Raw genomic sequence first — 26,754 nt, forward strand, 5'->3', positions numbered from 1 at the left:
TCCCCTTTGCTTGGAATGCAAAGTGTTATTAAATGCGTTATTTTTTTTTACGCGTTATGGAGTACATGCATCGAAGCTTCTCAGCTGTGCTTGTGCTAAGAAAAGGAAACATTTTAAAAATAATGTAACATGATTGTCAATGTAATCGTTTTGTGACCGTTATGAGTGTTGCTGTCATCATGGATTTGATTATCATTATTTCTTTTAATCAGGTTCGTATTTGGAGGATGTGTTGTGTTCAAGTTATATTCCGTGTTTGTCAACTGTTGTAAAGATAACTGGTTTCATTCATCGAAGTGTTCACCACCCAAATCGGTACTCGTGAATGTAAGATGTTCAACAGGCATTCCCGGTATTAAGTTGTGGATTTGCCTGCGAATATTTAGTGGTAGCGTGTGTATGAACTTAATTTAATCTTTTCCAGTCCTGCAAAGTCAGTTGACGTGAGCAGCTCTGAGTACATGCATTGAAGCTTCTCAGCTGTGCTCGTGCTATCTTGTGATGTCCACGGCTTTATTTAATGTTAGCTAAGACCCGGCACTTAAAAGTTTCTTGCTACAGCAATTTTAAATCGGTTACAAAGTGATTCAAAGTCTTGTTTATACCTTGTGTCTTCTCATTAAACTTGCATCTCGCGAATACCGTATTCGTCATAGGCATGACAAACGGCAAACCCTAGTGATATTCCACAGATGCCCAGTTGGGAAAAGCTGCTCTACAGGAAACCTCAAGCACTGTAATTATGCAATTAATTATGAATTCTTTTCATCAATTGCTACCGTAATGACTTAATTTATAATTAGAAATATCAGTATCAGAGCGGTAAATAATTACTGAATAATTCTGGTAACTTGGTTCCTAAGGCACAAAGCCTACTGACAAATCCAAATTTTTTGATTTTGCAATCTGTCCTTCATAGCCACCACACAAAAATAATGGTGGAGATGCTAGTATGGTAAGTAGGTTAGAAGCTTTAAATTTCCTGAGTATCATAATCACTGATGAGCTAAAAGGGGCACAACACATCTCAGAGAGCTTCAAGAAGGCTTACCATTGCCTTTACTTCCTCAGATATCTGAGGAAAGTCTGGATGTCTCTATCTATGCTTACTAGCATCTACAGGTGCACCGTGGCATCTCTACTCACTCAGTGTACGACTCGTAAAGCATCTGCTTAGCTCACAATGATCTACAGAGGTGATAAAGTTGGCTCTGAATTTTACTACAGTAGTGCCAACTCCTTTCTGTTCAGGTAATACATAATATGTGCTGCCTTAGAAAAGCAAACATTATTTAACTCACAGATAATAATGTTACTGTACAGCTACTCGAACTATAAAATGCATGATGGTTTCTTGCACGCATCCATTTACACACACACAAAACAATAAGACTGAACTTTATCATTTCTAGAAAGGAATGCACCACATATTCTCAAATATTATGTATCTTACAGGACAGCTTGCTTCACATCTTAATTCATTAATATATAACATTAAGTAACAGTACTACAAGAAAAAATCAAGTTGAATTCATGAAAAATAATAATATACATTTTTTTTAATTATATGAAGAACAAGAAGATAACAATGCATAATCCTGGCATTTATTAACTATGGAAAATGTGTGACATTTTTCCATTTAAAAAATTGTTTTGCAATAACAGGGTCAAGTCAACATATAGCAAGCAACTGTGGAAATGTCACGCAAAGCTAAAATACTTGGGAACATTACACAACTAACAAAGTAAACCCCACAGATTGCTCTTTTTCTTTACAAAAAACTAGCAAAAGTTATATAAGCATGGGATTCATTTCAATCATACTTGAAAACAGTAAGGATATAGATTAAACAGTGGAATTTGACACAAAAATTAAACTCACCTCTGATTTGATTGCAAATACTGATTCATTAGGATTTTACTTAAGCTGCTATCATCTGTAATTGTGTACTGTGTGTAATTATTATTTAATTTTTAATCTAAATGAATTCCATCAGGAAAAAAGAAGGATCACACAAAGTATGATGAAATTATAAAAATACATAGATAAAATAAAGATTTTACCAAAACTTTCAGGATCCTCATCCCACATAGTAAGTTCTTCTCCAGTTATCAAGAAATAGTGTGAAACCAGTCTTCTACATATTTCAGTTAGGGCAGGATAAGTGAAAAATGATGTTTTTATTCTGTGAGCCTCAAGAGTTTCTGAGCTGCTATCTGGGGAGGGGAAAAATAGTATAGTTAGTATATTCAAGTTTCAATAATTTACAGTTTAAGTAATTTTATCTGCTTTATTGTTTTCTTAACACAAGTATTACTTAATAAAAGACAAATCATCTTAAGGAAAGTCTAATTTCTCTATTCTCTATACTCATATTACAGTATAAATTATATCAAAACAGGGACAGCAGCAAAACGCATGTCTCATCAGTGTATCCTACTTCTGCTTAACACGTAACACAAGAAAAAACAAACACTGCAGAAAAACAGTCCCAGATCACTGCACAACCAAGGCAGAATAGGATAGAAGACTGAGGTGACTAGGTTGATTCTTTAAATTTAAACAATTCATAAGCAAAAATGTCTGTCTCTTGTACTCTACTACATCTTTATATAGAGGTGCTGAAATGCTGACAGTGCTGTGCCACTGTTATTACAAATAAAAATAATTAGTTTAAATATGGGCGGCACGGTGGCACAGTGTAGCGCTGCTGCCTCGCAGTAAGGAGACCTGGTTTCACTTCCCAGATGGTCCCTGCGTGGAGTTTGCATGATCTTCCCGTGTCTGCGTGGGTTTCCTCCAGGAGCTCCAGTTTCCTCCTACAGTCTAAAGACATGCAGGTTAGGTGCATTGGCGATCCTAAATTGTCCCTAGTGTGTGCTTGGTGTGTGTGTGTGTGCCCTGCAGTGGTCTGGCGCCCTTCCCGGGGTTTGTTCCTGCCTTGCGCCCTGTGCTGGCCGTGACCCTGTGTTAGGATATAGAGGGTTGGAAACTGACTGACTGACAATTTAAATATGTTATATTGAAAAGGGAGACAAATTGATTAACTTGACATTATTGGTCAGTAATGATATGCTTCAATGATATCATACAATCAAGGTTCGTTACTTACCCTAAGATTGGGAAATAGAGGAATGAGAGGATACATTAATTGTGCAATAGCTATTAAATAATGCAATGTTAACCAAAGTTTGAAAGGTCAGAAAACTTTTTCAGGTGTGTATAAAGAAAGTATTGTTTATACCAAGCATAAGAAGGTCAGAATAAACCAATCCAGCACCTAAAAACAAATCTTGAAAAAGACTATGATGAAATATCTTAACTCAATCACTTGATCAACAGTGAAAGGACAAAGTGACCATATAACACATAACATGTGAGTAGAACTGAAATGCCTAGAATAAAATCCATGCAGACAACAAGACTGCATGAACATTTAACTGCTGCAAGTTTCTGCTCCTATTAAAAGGTGTTACTTTTGTTGCAGTCCTTGCTCTTACCTATACACTGTAATTGGCTTTCTCTAACTCAATGAACCGATCAAATACAGTATACCTAATATATTCTTTCTTGAATTCAGATTTTAACTATTATTAAGTCTTCATCAGACACATCTTAAATATATCCATATAATTCACAACCTAACACAACTTAAATAAACAAACCTCTATGAAGTAGAAGCAGTACATGTAACATTTTTTTTTACCACTGATTAATTTCTTCATTTATGCAATAAGAATCTTGGTTTCTGTGAATGTTATTCATGGTTTTTGTGTTACTGCTCCTTTTTGCATGTGTGTACATCGATTACACCTGAATTTCTTTTATCTTCATTAGGGACAAGTAAAAACAAACAAGTATGGTGACCATAAAGGATAAGGTAGGCAAAGCAAAACCTTGCAGGTTATTAAAGAGAAATCAACCTTTTACAGACCAGCTGCCAGCAGCTCTTTTACATGAGCAACATTTGTATTTTTTGCCCAATGAATAAACTATGACTATGGAGAATGGTGTAAAAGCAATCCTAGCATATGGTATTAGCAGAACTCATTGTAGTCTTTCTGGGTAAAAAGGATGGTTCTTTAAAGCTTTTTTATTTATTTCCACATAATAAATGGTAAAAAAAAAATATCCACTGCATTTTAAACACTCATTTCCCATACCAAGCGAGGGAGTCTACGGTTTTCACAAAATGAAAAAGAGTAAATTAATCAGCATAAGAAAGAGGAGTGTATATGACATTTAATACTGTTAGGGCACATTATAAAAACAACAGTTTGATTTTTTTTCTTCAGATTATGAGCCCCACAAAAATATGGAAGGGAAGGATCTGCATAAGGTCTTTGTGGAAGATTCACTACCTGCTAAACTTCCTAATGTCTCCATTTTATTCCTCAGATATGAAACCTCAAAGAATTACTAACGACAATGAAACACCTTATAGAAAAGAGGTGTCTAGTCTTGTCATGGTGTGCTTCCAACAACCTACTGCTCAATACACCAACACAGTGGAAATGGACATGCACACACATACATGTATATACACTGTACACACACACACCCCTTCATACAGAATATGATAAAACACACGAATACACAAAGACAGTATTATAACTTTAGTGCTTTAAGTCCTGGCTATCACAGTTAAAAATGAGGTGTTGTTGGCACAAATGTTTGATTCACTCTGTTCTGCAGTAAAGGAAGTCAAGAGGACAATTCTGCAACACCCCCGTGTTTGGTTTTCCAGATATACACTGTTAAGATTTTTTTTTCTTTGAATTGTTGCTATTTGTTGCTATTTTTATTTCACTTTTATTTCAGAACTTCGTTAAAAACAATACAGTAATCCCTCCTCGATCGCAGGGGTTGCATTCCAGAACCCCCCGCGATAGATGAAAATCCGCAAAGTAGAAACCATATGGTTAGTTTTAGATAGATAGATAGATAGATAGATAGATAGATAGATAGATAGATAGATAGATAGATAGATAGATAGATAGATAGATAGATAGATAGATAGATAGATAGATAGATAGATAGATAGATAGATAGATAGATAGATAGATAGATACTTTATTATTCCCAAGGGGAAATTCACAATTTTAAGCCCTTATGAACTCTCCCACACTGTTAACATTATTAGAGCCCTCTAGACATGAAATAATACCCTTTAGTCAAACATGACAAGACAGAGATGACAGTTCTCTCTCACAATTAAAAGAATGCAAAATATCCTCCTGTTCAGAGAATGCATGTCAGGAGCAGAGAATGTCAGAGAGAGAGCGCGAGAGAAAAGCAAACAATCAAAAAATCAATACGTGCTTTTAAGTATGCCGAAGCACCACGATAAAGTGGCATTTTTTAGAGGAGCGTCCGTATTCCCTAGGCAAACAGCCTCTGTGCAAACAGCCCCTCTGCTCACACCCCCTCCGTCAGGCAGAGAGAGTGGGAGAGACAGATAAAAGCAAACAATCAAGCACCAGGCGGGAAGCACATCGTATATCATTGAGGAGTTTTAGTTAATATGTAATACGTGCTCTGATTAGGTAGCTTCTCAGCCATCTGTAAATAGCGTCCCTTGTATGAAATCAACTGGGCAAACCAACTGAGGAAGCATGTAGCATAAATTAAAAGACCCATTGTCCGCAGAAATCTGCGAACAAGCGAAAAATCTGTGATATATATTTAGATGTGCTTACATTTAAAATCTGCGATGGAGTGAAGCCGCGAAAGTCGAAGCACAATATAGCGAGGGATCACTGTATTTGGAATCTTTCCAGTCCCAACATGCTGAATATTTTAAATGAGGTCCGTGAGACATGTGTTTAATGACTTTGTACCATAATTCAAGATTAGGTTTCTCTATTTGGAATTTCAGCACAGACAAAACGATCTACATCATCAGCAGTTAATAATTTTTTTTGCAAAGTAACCAATAAATGCATGTGAGATAAACCCCGTTTATGAAATTCTCTGACTTAAACTTCAAAGCCTTATAATATTTACATACTTCTGACATATCACCTACAGTGGTGTGAAAAAGTAATTGCCCCCTTGTTAAAAAATAACCTAACTGTGGTGTATCACACCTGAGTTCAATTTCCGTAGCCACCCCCAGGCCTGATTACTGCCACACCTGTTTCAATCAAGAAATCACTTAAATAGGAGCTGCCTGACACAGAGAAGTAGACCAAAAGCACCTCAAAAGCTAGACATCATGCCAAGATCCAAAGAAATTCAGGAACAAATGAGAACAGAAGTAATTGAGATCTATCAGTCTGGTAAAGGTTATAAAGCCATTTCTAAAGCTTTGGGACTCCAGCGAACCACAGTGAGAGCCATTATCCACAAATGGCAAAAACATGGAACAGTGGTGAACCTTCCCAGGAGTGGCCGGCCGACCAAAATTACCCCAAGAGCGCAGAGACGACTCATCCGAGAGGTCACAAAAGACCCCAGGACAACGTCTAAACAACTGCAGGCCTCACTTGCCTCAATTAAGGTCAGTGTTCACGACTCCACCATAAGAAAGAGACTGAGCAAAAATGGCCTGCATGGCAGATTTCCAAGACGCAAACCACTGTTAAGCAAAAAGAACATTAGGGCTTGTCTCAATTTTGCTAAGAAACATCTCAATGATTGCCAAGACTTTTGGAAAAATACCTTGTGGACTGATGAGACAAAAGTTGAACTTTTTGGAAGGCAAATGTTCCGTTACATCTGGCGTAAAAGGAACACAGCATATCAGAAAAAGAACATCATACCAACAGTAAAATATGGTGGTGGTAGTGTGGTGGTCTGGGGTTGTTTTGCTGCTTCAGGACCTGGAAGGCTTGCTGTGATAGATGGAACCATGAATTCTACTGTCTACCAAAAAATCCTGAAGGAGAATGTCAGGCCATCTGTTCGTCAACTCAAGCTGAAGCGATCTTGGGTGCTGCAACAGGACAATGACCCAAAACACACCAGCAAATCCACCTCTGAATGGCTGAAGAAACACAAAATGAAGACTTTGGAGTGGCCTAGTCAAAGTTCTGACCTGAATCCAATTGAGATGCTATGGCATGACCTTAAAAAGGCGGTTCATGCTAGAAAACCCTCAAATAAAGCTGAATTACAACAATTCTGCAAAGATGAGTGGGCCAAAATTCCTCTAGAGCGCTGTAAAAGACTCATTGCAAGTTATCGCAAATGCTTGATTGCAGTTATTGCTGCTAAGGGTGTCCCAACCAGTTATTAGGTTCAGGGGGCAATTACTTTTTCACACAGGGCCATGTAGGTTTGGATTTTTTCTCCCTAAATAATAAAACCATCCTTTAAAAACTGCATTTTTTGTTTACTTGTGTTATATTTGACTAATGGTTAAATGTGTTTGATGATCAGAAACATTTTGTGTGACAAACATGCAAAAGAATAAGAAATCAGGAAGGGGGCAAATAGTTTTTCACACCACTGTAATTCTGAGTCTGATTGGACATGCTTTTTTTTTCAATTCCACTTGTTCCGGGCTGATTATTACTTTCCTTATTTTCTGAATTTACACCTTGATTATTCTTTTTTGCATTTTTTTCTCTCCAACGCTTTTGAGTCTCTTTTCTTCACACTGCTCTTTCTTCTTCGCTTAGTCGTCGACGTTTCATCGATAACGTATTGTCCTTATACGCTTTATATGTACTGAGAACCCTGGATCTGTGTGTGCTCAAAGCCTTTATATGACTGAGTGTTTTGCTACCGATGGTCTTATTTGATATTGGTTGTAAGTAGGGCATGTCTTGCAAGAATTTCATGTTCTACATACCCATGAGAAGGTCCTGGGTCAATCTCTTGGCACAAAGTCTCATGTTTAAGGTCCCCGCAATAAAGTCGAACTTCTACAACGAGGAAGATTACATTTGACAAATCAAGCCGAAATTAACAAAGCAGAATTCAACCCTCACCCGACAGAATGAAACAAGCGAGAGTGAAGCAATGGCAAGAGTAAATCTTTAAAAACAACAAAGAAGGGAGATGTTTCTATTACATTTTGAAAGTATAGACAGAATGTAACTATGTAAGTACACTTTTTTTTGGATCAGTGATAAATTTTTACATTGTAATTATATAAACTGGAATAACAATGACAACTGAGTAATTAACAATAGCGTTACTTTGTATTACGCAGCAAGTACAGAGTAATAACTCGTAGTTACACTGTACTTATAAAGGTAATTACATAATAGTTACAGTGTAATTATGGACACTTAATGTAAAGTGTTACCTAAATTTTATTTTGAAATTAACAAATGGAGCAATTTGTGCCACTCCTGATGTAAACAAGGCAAATACTTTGAGTCTTGCCTCAGTGTTTATTTGCTTCCAGTCCTCTCACATTTCACAGTCCTCCACGCATAACCGTGGATGTGTGTGAGACCACCTCCTCAATCCAAGACACTGAACTGCATAAGAAAAGGACAGATACTTGAACTGATGAACATCAAACGATCAAGTGATCATTACAATCAGAAAATGAATTCAAAGCCTCCATTCATTTAATTGTCTTTAAAGACAATTAATCATGTTATATTTTCATTTCATCTTATAAAAGTGTGACAATAGAAGTTAAATGATTACACCTCATTTGACTGGTAACATTATTTCATTTTCAAAGCATGCACAAATCTGTTTCTGAGGTAATTTGTATAATGGGATAAAAGTGCAATTCCTGTACTCCTTCGTAAAATTGAAGAATTTACATACATGACATGTTTCCTTTTGAAATGTGTTGATGTGGTGCATCACCATTCTTAGCCATTTTTATATGTAGCTTCATTCATATTTTCATTATGTATTATTGTGCCTTTCGAAGTAATTCGTCTACTTGCAGTCATGCATGAGTGTAATACCAACCTTCTTGGTACTTTCAATACTGTAAAGCTGGTACCATTATAATTTTGCAAATTTGGTACCTAATTAGTACCAAAATATAATTTTTTATTATACCTCTAATAATGAGTTTAGCAAAGTATGATACAAAAACAAGATTTAAGATGTAAAAATCTGCTACATCATATTCACTTACCTTTAAAATGGTTAACAACTAAAATATACAGTATATTTAGTGATCTAAATCATGTAAATGTTTAAGCAATTTGTGCACTGTTAACCTTCATTCACAGATATCTTGGTGTTTATCATTGAATAGCAATTAACATTGGACGTACCTAAAGAAAGTCTCTCTAAAACTACAGCAAAATCAAAGACTACAGTCACCTGCAACACAGGTATTTTCAAACTACTAATCAGTATCCCCACCCTTCTCCCCTGTATATTATTATATCATACTTCATAAGTAATTCTATTCTAATATACCTGGCCACCTGTTGTTAGTCAATGATCTGATATTTTCCCTATTTTCAAGGCCCTTGTAGTCTGCTATTTCTTTCAATCTTAGCTCTTCCCCCAGTATTTTTTCAGGCCATCAGAGTTAAAATCATCCAACTCAACATAATACTGTATTCATTCTGCATCACTTAAAACATTACAGAAGACCCATGTTCCGAAAATACTTAGTCAACGCTTTAGTTTCAAATTTAAATAACCTCTGGATTAATAGTGTTTTCAGAAGTTCATAAAGGGAACTAATCTCATATATACTTAAAACAAAAGCAATCAAAAATAATACAATACTATGCTGGCATTTACAAATGAGGTATACTCTGGACTTGGATTTAAGCAGTCTGGCTATTTTACAGAAACATGTAAAAGAAAGCTGTTGTGTTTGCCAGACAAAACAATGTGTGGTAATTTTATAAGATCATAAACTACCTTCAATATTCTTTGCAGGCTTGTAAGAGTCGGCTTTGACAATCATTTTTATAAGGTTCATACACTGGACAATGAATCTTTCAAACAGTATTCCCTTTCCAGCTTCCGTGAAAACATAGCTGACAGCAAATTCAAGGGATCTTTGAATTAATGGTATGAAAGATACTGGATGATAATCCAACAAATCCAATAACTGTAATGGAAAAAAAAAAAACATGAGTGACTGTTATTAAACAAAGTTTGGCGATAAAAAGAAAATTAACAAATTTTTACATAGAATAATGAAAAAAATTCTGTAATGATATGGAGCATGCCTTCTTTTCTTTTCCAAAGTTAACTAACTGATCCTAAATAATTCAAGAAATTAATATGGAGTAACCACTTGAGCAACCTTTACTTTACAGTGACCTTCTACAATGAACATGATTAAAAGGCTCTTTACAACATACAGAGATATAGAGTAAAACTAATTACATACAATTTCAAGGCTATGGAGTTGGTAAACAAAACCTTCGACTTCACCTCCTCAATTTCTGGTACCACCAACTCTGACTCTTCTATTTGTAGTTAGACTAATATATTTACAAAACTAATTGAAAGCACACAACATAGAAAATAAACTGCCAAGATCACTGCCAGCATGAATCATCAGGCTAAATTTTAGTATTATAACCTGGTAAGATTTAGGTTTAAAGGCTATAGCGATGTTGTTGTGGCTTACAAACACCAAGTAACATTAAACTTAAGACTAAACTTACACAATTAAAACAGAAGCTATATTTTAATAAAAGTTTAGAAGTAAAAATAGTTTAATTGAATCAGTATATGTGAAATTGGAAATATTAACACATCACATTACAATTTACATTTAGTCAGTGTCAGTATGTCTTTGCCAACTCTGACTCCAGTAAAGCCAATAATTGCTTCCAACTCCACAGTCCTGGATATTTTGGCTAGTTTCAATATTTGCTCATGCTTGAAAAATTAGTTGAAATCATGGAATACACCCTAAACCATAGGATTGGTAGTCTAACATCTAAGCTAAAAATTCAAAATGCAATCAAACCATTAAAGCCGTTTCAAAAAGACACTATTCACCCACTTACAAGATGATAATACAGATTGTACAGGTAATTAGTCATCAGCTTTAGAAGGCTGTAAGTGTATTTTTGGTTCTTCCTTGTTTTTTGATGTTGTTTTAAGGATGGTCTCACCTTATTTTCTCAGTTCTTAAGATTGCTGTGCTATCATGTCACTATAGTGACATGTTTCTTTTGCACTTGGCACTTATGTGTGATATGACAACACTCAACTGTTTTATACAAAATGTGCTTAGAAACACAGACACCATTACTAACTTTAGATATTATTAGTAAGCTAGATTCTGTTTTGTGACTTCTCCTAAATCTTATTTTGCAAAAATTTAGCTGCTTTTGTAATCCGTTTTGCCTTGGGTTTACAACTTTCACACATGGGTCGATATGCTCCAAAAATTAGAAGGAAACAGCAGCATAAGCACATACTCATGTCTAACCTCTTAGGAATCATGGTGGAAAGCAATCTCTGTTGGGCTTTACAATAAGGCTTATGTTGCCAGCTCATTGACCTGTTAAAGTATACATATGAATCTTGATCTTTGTTGTGTTACAAAAAGCGTGATGGCCAAAGGGTGGGTTTTGTGCCTCCTGTTAATTTTTCCTTTAATATTTTCTGTGGTGTAACACAATTTGTGTACATCCAAAGCACAGTGTTTTTAAATTCGGTCAAATTAAAGAAACACAATTACTAGAAACTGATGTGATATGCATTGAAGAATATATAGTATATGCTAAAACTGGCAAACTTCATTGAAGTTATGAACTTTAATGAGCAGTGAATTGTTAACACTGAATATTAACATTTTTTAGCTCTCTAATTTATTTCAAGTCACTAACAAATTACAGATGCACAGTATCTGTTTGCATATTGCTATCTTTGAAGTACTAGCTGGTCAAATGGCTTGTTTAGTGGCATACATTGAAGTGAGAAGGAAAATAACAGCACTAACAATCTTCTGACGTACACTGCAACACCTAAGCTACTTGACAAAAGTTCATATGATTAAGATATTTCTGTAAGATTTATTTTTATCTTATATGAAACAGTGAAAAAGACTGCTGTGATCTTCATGAGAAGAGAATAGTAGGTGGTTAAATTTGAATTAATGCAATCTTGTTGTACATAAAAAAGAAAATGCGACTGCTTAACCTTTACTGTAATGTAGAGTGTCTTTAGTGCTTGATGGAGCAAGAAAAACTGTCATTACAAGAGTCAAGGTTGATTTTTTTTTTACATTTGCTGTGGGCTAAATACTAAAAAAAATTAAGATTCTTTTTTATTACTTAAATTGCGGAAAACACAAAAATACTACAAGTATGAACATTCTTTAACACTAGAATTACCAGAGTCTACGAAAAAACTCGTAGATCCGCCCGACCTTAAATTGCTTCTTAAAACCATTCTCACCTCTCCGCCAGCCTCCTTTGTCCTGTAAATGTGCCGATAAAAACAAATTACAAGCAGCCGGCTATTTAGAACTTAGAACGTGCACAAACTTCTGCCAGCTCATGCCTCAATTGATTATCTGGGATTGAAGTGGAGTTTTAGAGTGGAAATAACAGATCGTTATTTAGAACACACGCATTTCATGTGTGTTCCGTTTCTACAGTAATCTGTGTAAACACATTGTTAAAACAGAAACTTTTTCATATTTTAGTAATAAATGTTACAAAATGTAGGCATACACTATAAAATGTATGAAGCCTGAAGTCCAAAGATCAAATAAACACTTTCACCAAAGGTTCAAGAATGTCACAACAGCTTCTGTGGTGTATTGGTGAGATTTAGCTACTCAGAGCGCAGCAGACTTGCTGTACCTCAGAGACCAGAGTTCGATTCCCCGCTGGGGAGAAATTATTATTATTTTTTTTAACCTTCGCCATTCTGCCTGCCTGAACTCCCTGTCTATCTATATAGTAATAACAGTAATTTTATTATTATATAGCAGCTTCCCTGTCTGCCTATCATATAGTGTCTTTCCTTCCTATCTATCTATCCCCTTAGCTGTTTTTTTATATATATCTATTATACAGTGCCTTCCCTGTTTATTTATATATCTAGTGCCTTCTCCTACTGTCTGTCTGTCTGATTGCATATAGAGCTGAACTTACTGCTCTGTACTATTCTGTCCTCTGCATGTCCTGGAGTACAAAAGAAACACCACCATACAGCAACAGGTGCAGACTGGCAAGATCGGGGGAAAAAAAACACACGGTAACTGATTACAAACCGCAAGATGAAAGAAAGAGACAATATATGTGAAAACATCATTGCACTAATGCAATATTATTTGAAAGCGAACAGCATCAGATCGGGTTTGAATATGCGCCCGATCTGACGCTGTTCATTTTCAAATAATATTGCATGTACTGTGCATTGAAACTGCTGCACTGAATAAGCTGACGCCTTCTGTAACAGCATCAGCATGTATTCAAACCCAATCTGACGCAGTTCGTTTTCAAATAATATTACATGTACTGTACTATTTTAGAATAAAAACATACATTTGATTTCAGTCTGTCTGTAAGAGCCAGTGTAAATGCATGATAACTGTAAAGGTTAGTTTTTTTTTTAGTTTTTTTTTAATTCAGTTCCATTCTTTCAGTCGCGGTCACGATCCCCCCTCCCCATCTAACACTGCTGTTTTCACATAAAGATGCTCTATAGCTCAAATGTTATTTATTTGGAGATGCACTATACCTCGAATGTTATTTATGTAGGGATGAAAGTACAGTGTCAGGTGCTCATTCAGTGTAATAGGAACCATAGCACAGAAAGGTGTGTACATTGCAACAAGTACACATGTTGTAAATGTAGGAAGGGTGTGTGGGAACTGTTAATATTTGAATGTGATGATTTTATATAGCACGGATCGGAAATCAGCAGTTCTTAGCATTAAACCACGCAAGCTGTCATATCAACTGCCTACTGTAACTTGCTTTCTTTTTTCTTTGGTTATAGTCTTAAATAAACGTGCACTTGTTTTGCTATACTTGTACACCAACATACAGTATGTTCCTGTGTTTGAGCGACACGGGCATTCTCAAAAAATACACATGTAATGCCACGAAAAGTGCACACAGGCACTTTAGTTTGCAAGTATTGGTACGAAAATGCAGTCACAAGTACAATGCAGATCTATAGCATGTCTTTATGCCTTTAAATTGTCTTTAAATTATTTTTTCTCCAGTCGTCCGGAGTTTTTTTGTTTTTTCTGTTCCCCCTGGCCATTGAACCTTACTCTTATTCGATGTTAATTAATGTTGATTTATTTTGTTTTCTTAATGTGTCTTTTATTTTTCTATTCTTTATTATGTAAAGCACTTTGAGCTACTGTTTGTATGAAAATGTGCTATATAAATAAATGTTGTTGTTGTTGTCTATGTGAAAACAGGAGTGTCAGATGGCCTTGGGAGGTAGGGAAGGATTCTGAACATGACTGAGAGAATGAAAAGTAAATAAAAAAAAAAAAAGCTAACCATTACAAGTATCATAAATTACACACTGAAATCAAATGTATGTTTTTATTCTAAAATAGTAAGAATAAGAGCAGTTTACTTCTCAAAATGGAGTCGTGCGGGATCGAAATCATAACCTTTTAATTACCAGTCAGCAGCTGATACCATTACGCTACTGTGGCAGTTATAGTAAATGTGTGTCAATGTGGCATGCTAAGGCGGCTTTTTTTTCTACAATTATATTTTGGAATAAAAGCATACTTGTTCTGTTATATTTGTACCTTTTGTGAAAGTGTTTCTTTGATATTTGGACTTCAGGCTTCATACATTATATAGTTTATGCCTACATTTTGTCATTTACTACTACAATATGAAAAACATTTCCGTTTTAAAAATGTGTTTTCACAGATTACTGTAGAAAAGGAACACACGTGAAATCCATGTATTCCAAATAACAATCTATTATTTCCATACTAAAACTCCACTTCACTCCCAGATAATCAATCAAGGCATAAGCTGGGAGAAGTTCGTGCACGTTCTAAGTCGGTGGGGGGATGGAATAGCCGGCTGCTTTCAGCTTGTGTTTATCAGCACATTTAGATTACAAAAGACGCTGGCGGAGAGGTAAGAACGGTTTTAAGAAGCGATTTAAGGTGGGACGGATCCACAAGTTTTTTCGTAGGCTTTGGTAATTCTCGTGTTAAAAGCTACTTTTCAAGAGTATATACATTTCAATTGCATACATTGATAAGTTACACTGTTTTCAACCACTAACACTGTTTATTCCAGGGGTTGCTACAGACTACACAGGAAGAACAAGTAAAATAATAAAAAAAAAATTTTTAGCAATTTTTTGCTCACAGTCTGTCCCCCGTGTGTATCAAACCTGTGGTGGAATTCACTTAAATTATGCTGAAGTGAGCAGTCTTCAGAAAGGGGAGGATGATTCACCTTGTTCTTGGTCACTAACAGACGGCATTAACAGGAGCATAAATTGTCATGCTTATTTGTTTTGGAACTTGTTTATTTATTCAACTTTGGCCCTGTTTATCTGAGTGAAATTCACATTTTTTGGTTATGAAACTGGTCCCATCTTCCTCTTTAAAAGTACTGTTTTACCTTTCCCACAATCTTTTCATTTCTGTGTGGATCCAGAGCTACTTATTGTTATGCACACAAGGGATGCATCTAGTGTGACAAAAAGTAATGTTAAGTAGTCAATAACCCCTAAATCTCATCAGGGTCACAGCAGGTATCTTTAAACATGTTACAATCAGTGAAGTCAATACAGCTCCATAATTTTTTTTTAAGCTTAAGCTGACAATTGTCTTACTATTTTTTAGACTTAGTTTTCATGCTTTGAATCTCTGTCTATGCTTGGGAATGACAAATTGAAGGTTATGATCTAATCGACGAAGGGAGATGTGCACTTAGTCAGGTATTCTTTAGTGATAGCACATTAATAAAAAATCTATTTTTTCTAACTTCTTGTGCAATCTGCTGACTGTATCACCCTTAATGTTCCTAGCACTGTTGATTTCTTAGCCTTTTCTTAGCTTTCATTTGACTGGTTGAACAATGAGCACTAGGTATTTAAATAAGCTTAGTTGTATACAGCACAAAGCACTTCATTTTTAGTTGAAGTAGACAGCATGAACTTTTCCAACTAAAGCCTTATCAATACGTCAACAGCCTTAAAAGTGATATTAGTTATCCAGCAACCTGAACTTCTTCTATTATGATAATTCCATTTTTTAACTTTTCCTCTGTTATATTCAATTTTCATTAAACTTCAAAAAGTTTTCATTATAAAATGGAAGTATAAATACCATTTTGTTTACCTGACCCACTGAATTTCTTCAACACTCTTGGTACATAAAATAAATCCAAGAAGACATAAAGTAAACAAAAATGGTGCAGTTACCTTTAAGAAGGAATACATAGACAATGGGTCAAAGCTCAGCAAAAATAATGTTAACTGGAATCCCAGCATTGCAGAACAGAATTTTCAGGTTCCCTTAAAAGGTCAGGTCTACCAGGAAGCATTCATGCTTCAAGTATTAACAAGTCAACACGGTTCTAGGCCTACATTAGTGTTTAATTGCTAATTCACAGCTTTACAGGAGCAAAGAAAAAAAAAACCAAATAACTGCATAGGAGCATATGCTGCCTTTATCTTTTTAGAAAGTGTCCCAGCCTTTAGCCAATACATCAATACAACTCAACCTGTACAATTAAAGCCTGATGCCTCAGCATACGCTAAGTTGGCTATCCACTGCAGGAACACTGGATGTTCCTGCACCATACTGGTCCCTGAGGTCCCACATTAACAAATGACGGACTTCTCTTGTTGTAAGAGTTGTGTTTCCTCTTTCTGTGGGGCCTGCCCAGCCCTGCCCTTCCTGGTGCTGCTTTTAAGCCCTGCCATCTTATTGCCTGCCCTAATGACTTAAATAACATAAATGGTATTCTTTTAATTTCATATTGTACTTAATGCTGCCTCTGTCATTCTGAGGGTAAAATAGTACTTACAATTTTTGTATATAATATAATGGTTTTCTCCAGCTTTTCTCTGCAGTTGTGCTCTGGAATAACGTGTGTGCCTAAAAAAATAAATAAATTAATATTTTCCATGGAATGAAAGGTAAAAAAATACATTCAGACTTGCTCAACTATCCATTAATATATATTTTGACTTTAACAAGAAAAAAATTAGTTATTTAGTTGGCTTATATAAAATTATATCATATGACAAAACAGTTTTGCCTTTTTTGGCTATTACTCAATGCACAGTACAGCAAATGGTTATTAACAGATGGCAAAAGAAAGCTGACAGCAAAAAAGGAGTGTATTGATGTGTAATATGAAAGAAAACTTTGTAACTATTTCTGGTTTTCTCTATTATGCAAAGATAATAATCATATGCACATGCACAGAAGTGAGAGTTAAGCTTGTAACTAGAAGTTTTAAGTGTTCTTTTTTAAAACTACTTTAACTTCAATGTTGAAGTCAACAATCTATTCAGGTATTATTAAAAGGTTTTAATTTATCTCTGCAATTGAACAATTGTCTAATCCAGCAAAAAATACAGCACTTGGTTCACAAACTCCTATTTCTTGTTTCTTTTGGATACTAACCTATATCAACACTAACAATCTGATTTGCAGAGTTCCTTCTGTCGAAATGACTTTAAGTATGCAATTCTCTTGACTGTGCTTAAGCTACTTTCCTCTCTACTTTCCTTACTGTTCTGATATTCCATCGGTTTTTGAGATAGTAAACCATTCTCTGCCGGACTCTTCCATCTATTAAATTGGTATCTGGGTTATATGATAGACTGGCTCATGTCTAAATGACCCTTTTGTCATGGCACTACTCATTCTGCTCAGGAACCATTCCAGAGATACAGTATGTCTAATTAATTGGTATGGGGTCTCTATTTACTCACCATTGTGTTCCAAAGTATATACATCTTTTCACAGGTTCTTTTAACTTTACACAGACAACACCATGATTGTTATTTCATTTTGTTTCAATAATCCCCAAGGTTTCAACTACGATGTCCAGTTATGTCTCTGCAAAGGTCTGAACTCGTCTTTCTGTTAACGTCTTGTTCCAAAGATCTCAATCTACACAACATACTTGATAACAACACCTGCACACCATTACTCACATGTAATCAAGTCAATTATTAATTGAGCTAAAAGAATTTAATTCTTTCTTCTCAACATCTAATATAATGCAACACATCCATACTACAAATTCCACTGACTTGTTATTAACCTATCAACCACTGACAAACTTCTACCATTTTTGTATTTTATCAGATAGTCTTAGAATAACTACTGTGATTACTCTTTTGTGATCAGTAACATGAAGTTCAATGAGCATTTGTGAAATGTCAGGCCTTTTGTAAATGTAAGCTTCAAGTGATATATCGATTTTTGCAATATTCAAAGAGAAAATTAGAAATTTGTAGCAAGACTTTTTTTCAGCTAATTTTACGGAAGCTGTTTTTAAATGAGAGGGCAGATTGTCCGAGGTGGTATGGCTACATGATTAAATGTTACCATTACACTAGCTCTCTGTTATTATTTCTTGAAAAGACAGATCTACGCAAGAAAAAAAGACACACCTGGAAAGAATTCTATCATCCCTTAACAAGCTCTTCAATTGTTTATTTCACTTTAATTGTTTATCTTTGAACAGGGGTAAAATTGACCTGTTCACATTACAAACAGGCCCACAATATTCAGGCCCGTTTTTTTTACTTACCTTCTACCGAGATGGGTTCTTCTGTTAGCAATTTACTAATTTTGTTCGCTTTACTGGTTTTATTTTTACAGTGGCATTTGCTAAGCCTCATGTTCCCTGAGGTAGGGTCTGTGATTCTACTCAACCACAAAGGATATAAAAAAGTTTTTCTTCTTTGTTTCTTCATACAATATTTATTTTCACTTTCTGTATCAGTTTCACTGTGTAGCAGTTGGTATGGGTTTTATTCACTTTTATCACTTGATGTTGGTTGGTTGTTATACTATAGAGTACATTTATTATAGTTACACTGATTTCAACCTTTCAATAAAGATTGTAATTATATTCATTATTATGTTTGTGTATGTTACCATATTTGAGACACAGGGTCTTTGTGAGGATAGAATATTAATTTTCTTTAAGTTGTTACACTTGTAAATTACAAATAAACATTCATATCAGTGTTTATATCACTACTATTATTTTTTGTAAATGCTCTTTTTGTTTTTACTCTACATTTTTCTTGTATATACTAGGTGGCACAGTGGTAGAGCTGCTGCTTTGCTGTGAGGAAATTGCGGGTTCGCTTCCTAGGTCCTCCCTGGGTGGACAGCACTTTGAGTAGTGAGAAAAGTGCTATTTAAATGTATTCTTTACTAGTAGACACACTATTGTAGTATTCCTACAGTATGTCCTGTAGAAGGCTGTAGCTCCCCTGAAAAGTGTAGGCTAATTCAAGAATGGAATGCTAGATTTAAGAAAATTTTTGGATACTTCCCTTCCTTTATATCAATACCGACCATACCTCGCAGCAGTGTGACGTTTCCTCTAACAACAAATGTGCATATGCACATGTACTTAAGATTTCTTTTTCATGCTTGATTGCAAATATGAATCATTTATATAGGCAGAATGTTTCTTATAATTTCACTTTGTGCTATGTTTAAGCATATTATTTTAGTATTCTTTGCCTTTATATAAATGTATGGTATGATACACTACTCTAATTATATATTATACAGTACAGATTTACAAATTATTTTATTGCTTGGTTATACAGTATTGTGTCCATAAGAAGTACTTATGAACTCTTTCAAATCACAACAATTCTTTTCCCTGCTGCCAAGAAAGTCTCCACATATGATATACTGTTCTACTCATCTTGATGTCTAGTTATGCATGATGTCAAGCTTTTGGGGATCTCCCCTATTTTTTGCCCTCTAGACTCGAAAACCCCACATTTTGTAGGCCATTTTGGACAATATTTTGTGCACCCTTATGATAAAGAGTACTTTACCAGTACTACGACAAGAATAACTTGAAGTTGTGCATGCCATATCATGTGACTCTAGGGGTTCTCCCCGTAATGGGAGTTTCACAAAACTTCCAGAAAACTGGAGATCAGTAATACAGGTAAGTGGTGTGTCATTCTATGCTTTTTTTAAGGTTTTAACAACTGTTCTTGGTTATCTATTTCTTACCTCTTAATGTAAACCAATTACATTCTTTATAAACACCCTGAATTATGGCAGCTTATATAAATTCAGACTTTTTTAGTTTTTGATTATTGTTTATTGTTTCTGAATCACTTATTATTTGCATCTGCTCATCTACTGCAGGTTATTATTAATTGTACATTATAGGATGTTGGTGATATGAAGTTCATATTAATGCAGTAACACACATCATTTCAATGAACAAGAAGTGTGTCAGTGTGGCTAAGGTATGCAGAGTTAAGGCACATGGATGGTGGCTTTGTTCTCAATTCTATCCCAATTAATCCATGTTGCAATATAATTGTAAGGGGGGAAAAAGCCAAAAGTAAAATACAGATGCATAAAGACAAAACCTGTAGAGACATACTTATCTTTTTTTGGCCTTCTGCATATATATTTAGGCACATTTTTAAGCTGCTCTTTTATGAGCTTTATGCAGCTTCACATGTAGTGCTGCTCCAGAGACATAAATATTGAAAAATCAAAAAAAACTTTTGATGCATTGTTTGATGAGTAACATTTGTTTGGCAGGAGAATATTTTGTGTTTAACATCAATTTGGTAAGCATGTCAACCACACTGTGCACTGTTTTTCAGACAGAATTAGACTACTGCCTTACTGCTATGGCACACCATGTTAACTCACCAACAGTATGCACAAAATACTGAAGAAGAAAGAAAAAAAACAAGTTCTGAAACAAACAGTAGGTGCTCTCTCATGAACGTTTTTCAGGAAATTTCAGTTCAAATGGTTGTATCTACTATTGACTAAATTTTAGTAACATTCAAAATAGGTATTATTCATTTTATTGAATATAATTAAAATATATGTTTTAATATACTGTATTTTAGGCTGAAAACACAGCACCATTCTTGTTTTTCTAGTAAGAGTACCCATATCAGTGTTCAGTTTTAACCTACAATGTTAAATAAATACTCAGTATTGGTGCATTACTAGAATATAGTACATGAAATTGTTTAAAGTTACAACTGAAATCTTTGATCATGGTGTGTGGAGAATGTTAGTAATGCAAGTTATACTTTTTCTAAGTTGTACTTTTACACAGTAAATGTCACTGGAAAATTAAAAAGGATATAATATATAAAGTAATTTGACTTACAGCATTCCAAAAATTGTTTCAGCCTTCCAAATATTGCACTGAGAAATTCCTGTTGTAAAAAAAAATAATAATAGTAAGCCAGGGCCTTTATTTTCAAATCTCATCTCAACTTAAGATGGGAGCTCTCTTGAAATGAGATGCCCCCGATTCTTCCAAAAAAGGGTAGTAATGCTTCCACTATGTATGAGGAAAATAAGTTTTTGGCTGTGCAAGTAAATGTGATTTAAATAGTAAATCTAACATGACAGGAAAAAAAACTCAGTTTACAAAAATATGCAATTATATATTACCAACTAGAATAGGTTTAAATTACATTTTCAAAAAATAAAGACAGTAAAGAAAGTTGCACAAAAGAATATATTTGCTTAAAGACAAAGGAGCTTGTTTGGATATTGTGAACTCATCTGAATATGTCGGTAACAACTAAAGTATGAAAAGCAGTAGTTAACACTTGCCAAAAAGTTTTAGGTAAAGGGTCATCTTCTCAAGCTTCTAAAAGTATTCTAACAAAAGTATTGAAGATTACTGGGGAAAAAAATTTCAAAATTCTTATACTTTTATTCTTACTTTTAAAATAGCTGAATTTTCTCCGCAAAATAAGACAAAGAAAACAATTTATGGTATAACTGTACTCTTCATACTGGAAAAAAAATCCTACTTTATACCTGCAAATGTTTTTTCCATTTCCAAATTATAACTTTAAACTTTAATTCTGTTATCCATTTTAATATTCAAGTGAGTAGTTTATAATATAGTTTTTAATCAGATACTACAAATACACCACCACTGCTTTCTGGGAACTCAGTGGAAGTCTCCTTACAGTAAGACGCCACAAACAAAAAACCATAACAAAAGAAGGCATCTACAGTTACTATACTGCCACACTTTCTGATCTAGTCATCTCACATTTTTTCCAATGCTTAATTATCATAAATCAGTTTGAGATTATCAACAAATTTCAGTGTAAAAGATGAGAATCAACACTTCTTGATGATAAATATTCCTTCTATGCATGCTCCTTATGAAATCTGTTTTGTTGGCCCACCTGTTTGCGTACTGATTCCCAATTTAAGCCATTTAAAATATGAAATACAGATTTCAGAAGCTTTTTTTTATCCAATCAAAAGATAGATTATTTTGCTTGCTGCCAGCCAGATTCTAGCAATACACTGGGTTATAGAACTGAGGCAGTACTAACCTGTGTAAGAAGTAAGCCTTGCTGTATCTAGTCATACAGTACAACTAAAATTACTGAATCTGCTGTTGAGATGCTAATAATATGAAAGCGTGTTTTATTTTTTTCGATTCTACCTTTTAAAAAGCCAGTAAGCATGTCTCTGATCTACAGCAGCAAGGGGTAGTGCTTAAAAAAATGGTTAATAAACTTAAAAGTAAAACAGAAGAGACCTGGAGTCAGTTTAATCTCTTCAAAAAGGGTTTTGTTATTTTCATTCAATTTTTCTGCGTGTTCAAATTTTTTAATAATGAAATAAAAAATGTTTTTTCTCTTTGTACAAAATTATATATTTCTGCTTATAACCGACATAAATGGAAAGCTGAATTTCTACTGAAACATAATACCTAAGAAACTTGACAATAGTGTAAAATATAACTACTTTACAGAATAAAGGTGATACAAATACACATGTGGCCATTTTGAGGTTAAGTTCAGATAGTGGTTACCACTTTCCTATAAGCAACTCAATGGCCATACCTTACAAGTAGGAACTTTCACTACAGACCTTGTGGAACCTTTTACTTTACAAGTAATTTTGCAAATACAATCTGCAGAATAAAATAATCTAAATAAAATAATGGTAGCTTTCAAACAGACAGTTGTCAGTTTAGTATAAGATGTAACAAAAAGCAAAGAGGAGCAGCAGTCTACATACAGTATGTGAAAATGTAAAATTCATCCTAATTTGACTGTATTCATTTCAAAATCAGATTATTAGTTATATATTTACATTTTTAATTCATAGGAAGAGTGTTTTGTTTAAAGCACTGGAAAAAGTCAATTTTCACATCATTACAAGTATATGACATTATTATAATTATACTTTATTTATCAATTTATTTTTAAATTCTTCATTGATTTCATTATTTCAAGTGTTTACAGTTTTTAAATATAACTTGGCTTTTCTAATTCAATTATTCATTAGTGAAGAGCGAACAATGCTGAGTTGGTTGCGCCATTAGCTAAGCAAAATCATGGAAACACTCAGGAACTTCGAAGAATTCTGCAAAATATGCTGAAGTTAATGGAGAAGGATGAGCTAAACTGGTTTTGAGTGAATTATAATGCTTTTTAAATTGCTGGACCAATTGGTCTGCACAAAAATGTAATCTGAGCTGTGAGGCAGTAGTGCTAAACACTGAGCCACCATGCCTCACCCAACAAAAAAAGTCAGGCAAAAAGATAACCATAAATGGTGACAAACCACCAATAAGTAAATATATACATACTAGCCAACCCGCGGTGTAGTATACGCTGCATAATTATTTATTGATGGGTGAACACTTCCTGAAAGACACAGTTGTCCAAATGGGGTGGGTTTGAGGATACGACTGTGAGTGAATGAAAAGATGGAACTCTGGAGAGAGCAACATACAAATGTTTGTGACTGAAAACTGGTTTTGGCAGATACAAGCATATCTTTTTGAAAGTTTGGCCCTGTGCCTTATTAATTGTCATTGCAAAGGCTAATCTAACAAGAAATTGTCTGCGTGTAAAAGTAAAAGGCAAATTTGAATCTGATGGCGTCAGGGAAATCTGGGGAATAAGGACAGTTTGTGAGGTAGCAGCTGCGATAGTTTTACACTCCAGTACATTGCGGTGAATGCTGGTAACAGTCAGTCTAGTGCCATTACAGAGACCTCTTGCTGGCAGGAGGTTTCTGTTAAAAGCATGACAACTGAACCAATGTTATGTTTGAGTTTATGCGGCGGCATGCCAGTGGGAGTAAGACGGTTAAGAAATTCTTTGGGGAATGAAAGTTGATCTGCAGGATCATCTGTGACGATGGAGTCAACGCTGGTGAAAGTTACTTCGTAGGTAGGGATAAGTTTCAGTACTTGTTCATTAAGGTGTATCAAGTCTTCGCTGGTGACGCTTAATATAGCTCGCGTACTGAGCTGTTCCAGAGTGACAGTTGAGAAGTCGATGCCTCGAGAGCGAGGGTGGACGCGGTAGGAGCATTAGAGTTGGCGGGCAGGGCTTTGTTGTGCGTACCCCCATGACGCGGGAGGAGAGTTAGAGTTGGCGGGAGGGGCTCTGTCATGCGTACCCCATGGTCGGGTAACTTGGTCGATTTATATATAGAAAAGCAGCCGGAACTGAAAAGAACAATGAAAAGTCAACGTGGCTCAAAGGTGCATGTGGACTGTAGCAGAGACGAAAGCGACTGAGGCTGTGTTTGGTGAGGTGTTGTGTGTGGGCATATAAGCAGGCAGTGTGCATGCCTCGAGAGCGAGGGTGGACGCGGGAGGAGAGTTAGAGTTGGCGGACGGGGCTCTGTCGTGCGTATCCCATGACACGGGAGGAGGGTTAGAGATGGCAGGCGGGGCTCTGTCGTGTGTATCCCATGGTCGGGTGACTTTGTCAATTATATATATATAGATATTACTGCACTCACATTAGCTGGGTCATTCCACTGTTTGAGGTCATGGCTGCAGGCACAGCTGTAAGGTTTTTGTTTCTAAACTCTGTGCAGATAGTTTGCATTTTTTTCCCTTTCATAAAGAAGACAGAACCACCTTGATAACAGTAATAGGTTTTTCCTTATAATTACTATTTCACAGGGTTGCTTGTGTTTTCTTTCTCAGGGAGGGGTTATTTAAGGCTTTTTTTTGTGGCTACAGGTACATAGCTAATTACATATACAAATTAGACGTGTGGAGCTGCTCAGTAGTGCACATGGAAATCAATGTTTAATATCCATTGGCAGTGCAGTTATCCACTAGACATACCTAATATCAAGTAATGCTGCCCATGGGCTTTAGCTGATATCTATCCTATATCAACTCTAAAGTACCAAGAGCGTTCTAAACAAAACCAGTTGCGCTGCCAGCTGTACAAGGGTACAGTACATATCTAACATATAATGTAGATATGTATTTAACAGCTATGATAAACAGATATATATGCACTACATATGTACTCTTTATTATTATTATGTTAATGTGTACTTTCCCTATTTACTAAGAAAAAGGAACATTGTACTATATAACGTTTTGCTACCAGTCTCATACTGTATCAGGTACTGGCTCCTTGCATGCAGTCCTGTTCACATGCATCTTCTGTGTCTGCTTAGTATTTTGCAGTTCCTACAATTTTCATAGAAGTGACTGCATCATGGCCTTGAAATGCCTTAGACTTAAAAAGAGGTGCAATGAGCAGCATGGGAGGTCAGAAAAGGAAATAAGGCAGTATGAAGGCTAATGAGGACAATAATCCCCCTTGAAGACAAAGTTAAAACTCCTCAAACAATATGAAAGTGTAAAAGCAGTGAATGGTATCTCACACTACTCTGGCTATTCCAACTTTATGACTCCACGGCAATTCTGAAAAACAAGGTTTACTTACATATGTGTGATATTATTGTATATTATGCTGTACATCATACAGTATTTGACCTCTCCCCAATAACGATCGAGATACACCCGTATTGACTTGTGTCGAACGTAACCCATAAGTAAGTTGATGGATACCTGTACTCAAGTATCAATCATCTAATGGTCAGTTAATGTACCCATCAAATGAAAACAATGCATAATGCATTCCCAAAACAGAGTGGGAACAACCTTGAAGTATGGATGCATGAAAGTTTTCTACATGACCCATAAGGCTCTGCGATGTCACGCTGGCCTCACAGAGTATCATATGATGTTGAGGAAAAAATGCTCACCTATGCTGGCTGTGCAGTGAATTTCCAGGAAAATAGGTTTATCATTGACAAAATGTATAATAGCAGTCTTGTTGCCATTAAATAGAAAAAAGGAAAAAAAAAACTCAGGATCAATTGCCCTATTATTCCTATAGAATTCAGCACACGTAACTTCTTCTCTTCTCCAGCTAACAGAAGTGCTTGAAGGCTGTTGTGTATTTTAGACTAGATGTGTTACCTGGCTTTCACTGGAAGATTTCTTAAGGCCTCAATTGTAAAATGTTACTCTGATTTTTCAAAAGCAATACGTAAAGTATCAAAAATTATTATTTTTTTCTTCCCCCACTGAGGGGGCTAATATTGTAAGTACACTGGAGCTCCCTGCTCTTGAGCATACTATATAAAATTGCACTTGAGTAAAAAATTCCTGCTGTAGATCAATCTTTCCTTTTCCTAGTAACTTGGCTTTTGTTAGTGGTCATTGTAAAACACAATTTTAGAGGAAAATGTATTATTTTGAAATCAAACAGGCAACTGGTATTAATCATGGGAATTTTAAGTATAAATATAATTTTACCCTGTAGCAGATCCTGTAAAAGTGATAGCTTTAGGCAGATTTGAATGCAACTGTAATTGT

The 26,754-nt window shown here is 35.3% G+C and overlaps 1 protein-coding gene across 2 annotated transcripts in view; it reads right to left on the bottom strand.

Moving 5' to 3' along the window:
* The window catches only part of ipo11 (importin 11), a 357,709-nt gene that overhangs the window by 198,605 nt on the left and 132,350 nt on the right, over positions 1 to 26,754 (bottom strand). For both annotated transcript variants that reach the window (XM_039758699.1, XM_039758698.1), the window contains exons 8-11: positions 21,232 to 21,280; positions 16,894 to 16,964; positions 9,806 to 9,998; positions 2,065 to 2,217 (exon numbers count right to left, since the gene is read on the bottom strand). In XM_039758699.1, the coding sequence (XP_039614633.1) occupies positions 2,065 to 2,217; positions 9,806 to 9,998; positions 16,894 to 16,964; positions 21,232 to 21,280 (466 nt within the window). The remainder of the gene's footprint in view (positions 1 to 2,064; positions 2,218 to 9,805; positions 9,999 to 16,893; positions 16,965 to 21,231; positions 21,281 to 26,754) is intronic.

The sequence above is a fragment of the Polypterus senegalus genome, chromosome 7, assembly GCF_016835505.1.
Source record: "Polypterus senegalus isolate Bchr_013 chromosome 7, ASM1683550v1, whole genome shotgun sequence".
Classification (NCBI taxonomy): domain Eukaryota; kingdom Metazoa; phylum Chordata; class Cladistia; order Polypteriformes; family Polypteridae; genus Polypterus; species Polypterus senegalus.